Genomic DNA, 9773 nt, shown 5'->3' on the forward strand with positions numbered 1-9773 from the left:
CAAAGGGACCTGGGCAGGGCCACACCAGCGTCGGGTCCGCGGGGACGCACGCAGACTCAGTTTCCCCAGCGGGGAACTGCTTGGAACTGGGAGGAGGAGGAGGAGGAAGAGGAGGGGACAGGGGTGACCCCATTTGCAGCTGTCCCCGCCCCCGCACGGCCTCCTCTCATTCATGGGCCTCCACCCCCTCTCGAGCCCAGCTCAACACGGCCCCCACGCTCTGGGCCTCAGTTTCCCCACTCCGTGGGAGAGGACGGGACACAGGGCGACAGCCGCGTCCCCAGGCGAAAGCGGCCACCGCGCATGCTCCGGGTTGTGGGCGGGGCGGGTGAGGAGCCCGTTCTCCTGGTGGACCACGGCTCGCTGGCGACAACGGGGACCGGACCACAGGGGACGGGCGCGGGATGGGGTGTCCTCAAGCGGAAGGGACCCTGGATCCCGCCCCAGGGCGGCCTCCAACACGCGCCACCCCCAGGGGACTCTACAGGGCTGGGGTTGGGGTTAGAGGTGACAGTTAGGGTCACAGGTTAGGGTTAGGAATAGGATTAGGGTTAGGGGTTAAGGGTTAGAGTTAGGGTTAGGGGTTAGGGCTAGGGGTTAGGGGTTAAAGGTTAGAGTTAGGCTTACGGGCTATGGGTTAGAGCCAGGGTTAGGGGTTACAGTTAGGGGTTAAGGGTTAAAGTTAGGGTTAGGGGTTAAGTGTTAGAGTTAGGGTTTGGGGTTAAAGGTTAGAGTCAGGGTTAGGGGTTAAGAGTCAGAGTTCGGGTTAGTGGTGGGGCTAGCGTTAGGGTTAGGGGTTACCGTTAGGGAGTCAGGGTTAGGGTCAGGGTTAGTGGTTAGGACTAGGCCTCAGGGTTAGGAGTTACAGGGTCAGGCTAGGGGTTAAGGATTAGAGGTAGGGTTAGTGGTTAAGGGTTAGAGTCAGGGTTAGGGGTTAAGGGTTAGGGTTGGGGTTAAGGGTTAGGGTTAGGGGTAGAGTTAGGGTTGGGTTCAAGAGTCAGGGTCCGGGGTAGGGTTAAGGGTTAGGGTTAGGGGTTAAGGGTTAGGATTAGGGGTAGAGTTAGGGTTGGGTTCAAGAGTCAGGGTCCGGGATAGGGTTAAGGGTTGGGGTTCGTAGTTGGCGTTGGGCCTTAGTTCGGGTTAGGGGTTACAGTTCGGGCTTCAAGGTTAGAGTTAGGGTTATGGGTTAGGGCTAAAAGTTAGGGGTTAACGGTTAGAGTTAGGGTTAGGGTTTAAGGGTTAAGTGTTAGGGTTAGGGTTGAGGTTACAGTTAGGGGTTCAGGGTTACAGTTAGGGTTATTGGTTAGGGGCTAAGCATTAGGGGTTAAGGGTTAGCGTTAGGGGTTAAGGGTTAGAGTTATGGTTGGGGTTAGGTGTAGGGTTACAGGTTAGAGCTAGAGTTTGGGTTAGGGTTTGAGTTATGGTTAGGGTTAGGGTTAGGGTTAGGGCTTAAGGTTAGAGCTTATGGTTAGAATTTAGGGTTAGGGTTAGGGTTTAGGGTTGGACAGTTTAGGGTTAGACATTAGGGTTAGGGTTAAGGCTGGAAGTTAGGGTTAGAGGTTACAGTCAGGAGTTAGGGCTAGAGATTAGGATTGGAGGTTAGTGTACGAGGTTAGGGTTATGGTTGGAAATTAGGGTTAGAGGTTAGAGTTAGGGGTCAGGTTTAGAGATTAGGGTTAGAAATCACGTTAGGGTTAGGGTTAGTCTTAAGAAGATTAGTGCTGGGGGTTGGGGTTACAAGCTGAGGGTTTAGTTAGGGCTGGGAGGTCAGGTTATGGTAGGGTTAGCGGTTTCCACTCGGGTAGCGTGGCATTACCGTTTCGGGTTAGGGGTAGTTAGGGTCAGGAAGGCGTAGGTTGATGGTTGAATGTTAGGGGTTAGGGCCCACAGTCAGGAAGTGTTAGGGTTAATGGTTAGAGGTTTGCGGTTATGGTCAGGGAGGGTGGGGTTAGGGTTAGGGTCAGGGAGGGTGGGGGTAGGGGTTAGGGTCAGGGAGGGTGGGGGTAGGGGTTAGGGTCAGGGAGGGTGGGGGTAGGGGTTATGGTCAGGGAGGGTGGGGGTAGGGGTTAGGGTCAGGAAGGGTTAGGGTTAGGGTTAGAGGTTAGGGGTTACAGTCAGGAAGTGTTACGGTCAGGATTAAAGGTTAGAGGTTAGGGGTTACGGTCAGGAAGGCTTAGGGTTAAAGGTTAGAAATTAGAGTTTATGGTCAGGAAGGCTTAAGGTTAGGGTTAAAGGTTAGAGGTTAGGGGTTACGGTCAGGAAGGGTTAGGGTTAAAGTTTAGAGGTTAGAGGTTACAGTCAGGGTGGCTTAGGTTTAGGGTTAAAGGTTCGAAATTAGACGTTAAGGTCAGGAAGGCTTAGGGTTAAAGGTTAGAGGTTAGGAATTAGGGTCCAGAAGCCTTAGGGTTAGGGTTAAAGGTTAGAAATTAGGGGTTACGGTCCGGAAGCCTTAGGTTTAGGGTTAAAGGTTAGAGGTTAGGGGTTACAGTCAGGGAGGGGGCGCACACCGGGGAACTGAAAGACCCCGCCACCAGAGCCTCAGGGCAGCAGTCCCCTATGGTCCCCTCAGGCGACCCTGACGCCGAGGGTAGTCGATGGGTCACCTGCCACCCCTCACCATCCCCGTCCCACCCCCGGCGCCCTGGCCCGGTCCCCCCTCCCTGCCGAGCAGCCCGGAGCCCCGCCCCTCCCCCCGTTTCCCAGCCGGGGAAGTTGAGGCTCAGTGTTTGCCGACAGTCGGTGGCCGCTTCCCTGAGCCCCCAGCGCCCCCAAGTCGCAGGACCCCGTCCCCATAGTCACCACCCCAGAGTGACAGAAGACGCGACACCCCTGGCCACCAACCCTGACATCCAGCCCCCCCCACACACTCAGGATTCGAGGCCGGGGACCCCAGGACGCTGTCAGTCACTCCGCCTCCGCCTCCGGGAAGCCCTCCTGGGATGCCTGCTGTCCCCAATCAGGACAGGCGACCCCAGAGCAGCAGGCCAGCCCTGTCCCCGCCCCCACCATCCCGCGACACCCCCAGGACGCAGCCCCGAGCCCCGCCCCCACCCCCTGCCAGGGACTCAGGCCCGGGTCCCCCCCCCTTGGCCTGTCCTTGTCCCCAGCAACGCGCGACCGCGTCCCCGGGCAGAGCGCTGGCTCAGCGACACCGGATCTGCCCCCAGGCCCGGCGACAGCGACCCGGAGGGGGAGGGGCCGCCCCGACCCCACCCCCCTCCTCCGACAATGTCCCCTTCCCCTCCCCCCCCAGGTCACCTGGCGTCCGTCTTTGGCGACCCGACTGGCCTCCGTCCCCCAGACCCAGCCTCGCCCCCGGTCCCCTCCAGCCTCCACCCCCAGCCTCCACCCGTCCGGGCCTCACCTTGCGGATCCGGCCGCTGCGCGTGCCCGCGAACACCACGGTCCGGCCTCGATAGTCGTAGGCGGCCACCGCGGTGAGGCCGTCGTCCTTGTCCACGAACAGCGGGGTCCCCTCGATGGTCACCGTGCCCCCCAGCGGCTGGTTGAAGTCCTGCCCGCAGAAATCGTCGTCGATCTGCAGAGGCTGTCGAGAAGCGGGCGGGGTTGAGGCCCAGCTCGCTGCCGGGCCTCCCTGCCGGGCCTCCACTAGTGGGAGGCGACGGGAGGGGACGGAGCCACTGCAGCAGCAGGCCGCGCCCGGCCAGGGTCCGCATGACAAGAGAAACTGAGGCTGGGTCGGAGAGGCTGCCCCGGACCCAAGAGAGAACAGCCGGGGCCTGTCCGTCCCTCCCGCCACCCCGTCCTCCGGCCTCCAGGGGAAAAAGAGAGAAATGCTGGGCCCAGAAAGGGGACAGCCAGGGGCCCGGGTGAGGCTCTGTCCCCTCCGAGCCTCAGTTTACCCCTCTGGATAATGGGTAGAAAAAAAAAGTCATCCTTGGAAAGCCGGGAAAAGAGGGACAATTGCATGTGACAAGCGCCCTTAGTCCCCAGCCCGCCCGTAGCCGTAGCCGATGATAACAGGACGAAATGTTCCCTCCCGGGGCTGGGGGACAGGAGTCACTGTCCCACCCTGTCCCCAAAACTAGTTTAGGGATGGGACGATCGCAGCCAGAGACAACCCGGTCTTGGAAGTTCTAGATCCATCGGGGCAGAGTCCCCGGCCCTTCCTCTGGGGACACTGAGCAAGAGGTGTCCCTTGGTCACACGCTAGTCCCCGCCAGCCGGGAGCAGGGACAAGATTCTCCCCGCCTGGTCCGGCGCGGTGGCTCACGCCTGTCGTCCCAGCACTCTGGGAGGCTGAGGCGGGAGGATCGTGCTCGGGGTCAGGAGTTGGAGGCCAGCCTGAGCAAGAGCGAGACCCCGTCTCTACTAAAAAAATAGAAAGAAATTAATTGGCCAAATAAAAATATATAGAAAAAGTTAGCCGAGCACAGAGGCGCGTGCCTGGAGTCCCAGCTACTCGGGAGGAGACCGAGGCGGGAGGATCGCTCAAGGTCAGGAGTTGGAGGCCAGCCTGAGCAAGAGCGAGACCCCGTCTCTCCTAAAAGAATAGAAAGAAATTAATTGGACAGCTAAAAATATGTAGAAAAAGTGAGCCGGGCGTGGTGGCGCATGCCTGTAGTCCCAGCTACTCGGGAGGAGGCTGAGGCAGGAGGATTGCTTGAGCCCAGGAGGTGGAGGCTGCTGTGAGCGAGGCTGATGCCACAGCACTCTAGCCTCGGCAACAGAGCAAGACTCTGTCTCAAAAAAATAAATAAATAAAATTTTAAAAAATAAATAAAAAAATAGAAAGAAATGAGCTGGACAAGCAAAAAAATACAGAGAGCAAAAAAAAAAATGAGCCGGGCGTGGTGGCGCATGCCTGTAGTCCCAGCTACTCGGGAGGGAGGCCGAGGCAGGAGGATCGCTCCAGGTCAGGAGTTGGAGGCCAGCCTGAGCAACAGTGAGACCCCGTCTCTATTTAAAAAATAGAAAGAAATTAATTGGACAACTAAAAATATGTAAGAAAAAAAAAAATGAGCCGGGCGTGGAGGCGCACGCCTGTCGTCCCAGTTACCTGGGAGGGAGGCCGAGGCAGGAGGATTGTGTGAGGCCAGGAGGTGGAGGCTGTTGTGAGCTAGAATCTGACGCTGTGGCACTCTAATCCGGGCGACAGAGTGAGACTCTGTCTCAAAAATAAATAAATAAATAATAAAAAATATATATATATATGAGATTACGATTAGGTGCGACAGACAGGGAACTGTCTCAAAAAAAAAAAAGAAAAGAAAGAAAACTCTCCGGGCACACCAGTGGGCTGGTCTAGACATGAGACAGGTGCCCGGAGGCCGCAGGACCAAGCATCCAGCACAGCCCAGGAGGTCAAAGAGGCCAGCGTGGTGGTGGCGGCCGCGGTGGTGGCCGGGGACAGTGGCCCAGGTTGCGCACTCACCGAGTTGATGCAGCCCAGCTCCTTGTTGAGCAGCCAGGGCAGCGACAGCTTGCCCTCCCCGCGGTAGCACGACTGGATGCGCTCCTTGATCTTCTCCTTGATGGCGCGCAGGGTGAAGAGACACAGCGCCGTCTCCTTGGGCGGCTTCACGCGGTTCTTCTGGCCCTGCGCGAACACGGCGAAGAGCACGTCCTCGCCTGCGGCCAGGCCGAGCTGGCTTGCTAGCTCGCGGCCCGGCCGGCTCAGGTAGGCGTCCTGCACCAGCCGGTACTCCACGCCGCCCTGCTGGCAGCCCACGGGGAACTCGACGTACGAGTAGAACTTGGGGTCGTCCACGCACAGCCGCACGATCTTGGACGTGAAGAAGTGCTCCCCGGCGGCGTCGGGCGACGTCAGCTGCGTGTCCAGCTGCAGGGTCAGGTAGTACACGAACTGCTCGCTGCGGAAGCTGTACACGTAGTAGATGTCGAAGGCCGGGAACTTGGACAGCGTGTCCGACGGGATCTTCAGCTGCGACGACACGAACTCGTCCTGGTACACGAAGCCGAACATCTCGGCGTCCTCCTCGCTGGCCGTGAGCCGCCGGCTGGACAGCGTCGGGAAATACTCGGACTTGCCGTCGATGGGAGTCCCCACGAAGAGTTTGGCCTGGCCCTGGCCCGGCGGCCCCGCGATCAGCACCCCGGCCATGCTGCCGGCCTCGCGGACGCTGGACAGGTAGTGCTCCTTGCGGTGGTGAGGCTCCCCGAGCTTGAACAGGTCGTCGAGTCGCAAGAACTGGCAGATGCCCTGCGACGCGCTGCCGCACGCCAGCAGCCGGTTGGCCGCGTAGTCCAGCAGGAGCAGCTTGTTCACGTTGTCCGTGCTGCCCAGCCCGTGGGGACACGACTGCACGCTCGGGGGCGGGTAGCACTTCTCATTGTCCTCCACGGGGCCCGTGACGTGCGTGCGCAGCAGCGTCAGGTTGCCCGACAGCTTGTAGATGCGGTTCACCGCGCCCACGTACACGTCGCCCGTCTGCGCGTGCACCACCAGATGCGTGAGCCCCCAGTCGGTGGCCGCGAAGGTGCGGAAGGGTCCCGGCGAGTCCGGCGGCGGCGACGACGCTGTCGCCGCCTGCGTGACCCCCGACGGCGGCAGCAGCAGCAGCAGCAGCAGCGGCGGCGGCGACAAGAGCAGCAAGAGGAGGAGCGGCAGCGGCATGGCGCGCCGCCGCGGCCCCGCGCTGTCGCCGTCGAGACACTCGAACCTTGCAGGCGACGCGAACATCACGATGCCACCGCGAAGCTCAGCCCTGGGGAGGGGAGGGCGGGGGTGCGGGGAGGAGTGAGGGCGCGGTCCCCACGCTCGGGCACGCGCACGCACAGGCGCGGTGCCGCGAGCGCCCGGATTTTGGTGGCCCTGGACGGGCCCGATCCACCCACAAGTAGCAAGCGCAGCCTGGGGCCGGCTGCAGGTGGCGAGCTGGGTGTCACCGGGGACCAAGCAAAGCCCCTGAGCGCCGCACCGTCGCGGCCTGGGAACACGGAGGAGGAGATGCGGGGCGGACCAGGTCCCCAGCGGACGCCCCGATCTGGAGAGTGTCACCCGACTCAGGGCCACTCAGCCCGTCTGGGTCTTTCCCTATGGGATCCCGGCCCTGGGGCCAGCCCCGACCGCCCTCCCCTGCCACCTAGAGACCTGCGGGTCGCGAAGTCACTCTGTGTGTCTATGTCCCGCCCATGTCCCCCCCCCAGCCAGCCTGCAGCCCGTCCCGCCAGGCTCTCCGCCTGTCCCCAGTGTTGTCCCCGTGTTTGCGACAAGGCCAGAGAAATTCCTCCAAGGGGGAAAAGGGCTCGTGGGGGCCGATCCCAGCTCCTGTCCCCAATTCCAGGGCTCATGCGACTTCGCTCTGTGCTCCCGGCCCCAGGCCCCGGGCATTGCCCGCGACACTCACGCCAAGCTCCCATGTCGCCCGTGGGCTCTGTCTCCAAACACCCACCACACTCACTGTCCCCTCGTTTGGAGCCACCAGGGCGCTCGACCCCCCTCCCCCCACTGCTTCCAGAAACTTCCTCTCTAGTCCCACCAGCCAGGCGGGAACCGGGTTAAACGCACCCTAGCCTTTGCTGCCCTCAGTTTCCCCATCTGCACCAGGGAAACTAACAAGAGCTTTTCTGTCGGGGTCCGACCCCAGGGCCTTTGCACAACTGTCATCTCTCTCTCTAAGACGCTCTCCCCACTGTCGCCGGTCCCCAGCCTGCTCGGGTGGCAGCTGACATCGATGGATCTGTTACAAACTGTCCCCAAGACCCTGTCCCCTCCACCCCCGCAGAAGGGGGCGGGGCCTGGCTCCATGTGACTTTCTCCTACAACCCGTGAATGCATGAATGAATGAATGAATGAACGAGCGCGCACACGCGTCACCCGAGCAGCCCTTGGTCGTCCCCCCAATTTTGTCCCCGTCACCCCGATCACCCCCGACCCACCCTCGGCCTGACTCACGAGGCCCGGCCGACGACAAGAAACTGAGGCTCTCGGAAGAGAGAGGCTCTTTGCCTGGAGGCCCAGAGCAGAGGCCCGTGGCCTCCAAGAAAGGCTGCGGAACAGCCCCCCGACTCCCCCAAGAACTAGGGGGCTGGGGACGATGGGGGTGGGGGACACCAGGGGAGGGGAGACTCACGCCCACCCGCCACTCCCTGGGGGAGGCATGGCGGTGGAGGCTGGCGGTGGAGGCTGGCGGTGGAGGCCGGTGGCGGGAACTCCAAGGAAAACATGAGTCACTCACCGTTTATCAGACCTGCAATTAACCGAGGTCCCCTCGGGTGTCCCCTCCCCCCTCCCCAGGGATAATTACAGGTGTCCCTAATGCAATGACAGGTCTCTCTTTTTGCATTCACCAGGGGGGGACACACCTGGGGTGCCACATGCCATGCAAACTGGGGCCTGGCGCTGGGAGGGGGGGGGCACCACTCCGGTCCCTGGGGGTTGTAGGGGACAGGACGTGGGGGACAGGGGACAGGGGACGTCCCAGCAAGACCACCCAACCCAGGCCACTTAAGGCCACTAAAAAGGTCGCCTCCCCTTCCCGGCCTTACAGAACTCGGGGTTCGAGGCCCGCGCGCAGAACCGAGGTGGCCCTGGCCAGGCAGGAGTCGCGGGGGGGGGGGGGGGGGCGGGGTTTGGGGACATTGAAAAGGAGGGGGGAGGGGGTGACCCCAGCTTGGCCGGTGCGTTTTGGGGCCACCGAGAACAGCACCCGCCGGCGAGCCCCGACGTGCAGGACGGGCTGCAGGCAGGCACAGGGACCGAGGCCAGGTGACAGGGACAGCGCGGTCCCCTTGCCCCTGGTGGCCCTGGGGGGCACCCCGCGTCCTTCCCGCACCCCGGTGCACAGGGGTTCTCGGGGCCCGCGCCACCCCGAGGTCCCAGACGTCCCCAAGCTCTCCGGCCCTTTTTGGGGGGGCTCAGGCTGGGGTTGGAGTGTCGCGCAGTGGGGGGTGGGGACAGGGACGAAAGAAAGACGTCGCCACCCTGCCCGGGGGGTCCCGGTTAGCTAAAGGGGGACACAGAGGGAGCTGCCCGGTCACCCCAGTGTCCCCCCCCAGTCCTGGGCGGGGAGGGGGAGGGGCAGGTGGGGACCCCGGCAGCCCTGCCCCTCCCCCCTGGTGTCCCCTTGTCCCCGCCGGCCCCGGGACCTGCCCGGCAGGGGGGGAGGGGGTTGGGCCGCGGGATCCCCGCAGTCAACGACGCGGGGCCGCTTTGTTCGCGGGGACCCGGGACCCCGCGCCGTGTGTCGCCGCCGTGTGTCGCCGTGTCGCCGCCGGGCCTGTCCCGCGCCGCCCGGGCCTCCGCCCTTGCGGCCTCCTCTGCCCGAGTTGCCCTTCCCGGGCCTCGCGGAGGCCGGGTCACCCCCGTCGCCGGCCCCCGGGGGGCTGGCGGGGCGCCCGGGCACCCGGCCGCGCAGCGACGGCGACAACGGGGACACCGGGGCCCGGCGGGAGGGGCAGGGAGGCCGGCAGGGAAACTGAGGCAGGGCCGCGTGCCCTGCGCACCCCCAGCCCCGCCGCTACACCCCTTCCTTTCAAGGGGCGTGGCCCCCGCACCCCGCTCCGGGGACCCCGGCGCGCGCAGACGGAGGGACAGAGAGACGGGAGGGGGGACCCCGGTGTCCCCAACCCCGGCCCCCCGGAGTCCCCGCGCCCGGGGGAGGGCGGCCCGTCTCCGGCTGCGCCGCCGCCCCCTCGCGCGGGCCCCGCTCTCCTCTCCGCCGCGGGGAGGCCCGGGGGGGAGGCCGGGGGCGGGAGGTAGAGGCCCGGGCAGGCCCGGCCGGAGGGGGCGGCGGCGCTGCGGGGCCCGCGTGTCCCGGCCTGCCCGGGGCCGCCCCGCGCGCTCCCTC

At 63.4% G+C, this 9773-nt stretch overlaps 1 protein-coding gene across 1 annotated transcript in view; it reads right to left on the reverse strand.

Annotated features, from left to right (window-relative positions):
- The window catches only part of PLXNA1 (plexin A1), a 61507-nt gene extending 54812 nt beyond the window's left edge, over positions 1–6695 (reverse strand). The window contains 2 exon segments of the mRNA XM_075995947.1: positions 3337–3547; positions 5396–6695. Coding sequence (XP_075852062.1) covers positions 3337–3547; positions 5396–6664 — 1480 coding nt within the window. The 5' untranslated portion in view covers positions 6665–6695.
- Between the last annotated feature and the right edge of the window lie 3078 nt (positions 6696–9773).

The sequence above is a fragment of the Microcebus murinus genome, chromosome 20, assembly GCF_040939455.1.
Source record: "Microcebus murinus isolate Inina chromosome 20, M.murinus_Inina_mat1.0, whole genome shotgun sequence".
NCBI classification, from domain to species: domain Eukaryota; kingdom Metazoa; phylum Chordata; class Mammalia; order Primates; family Cheirogaleidae; genus Microcebus; species Microcebus murinus.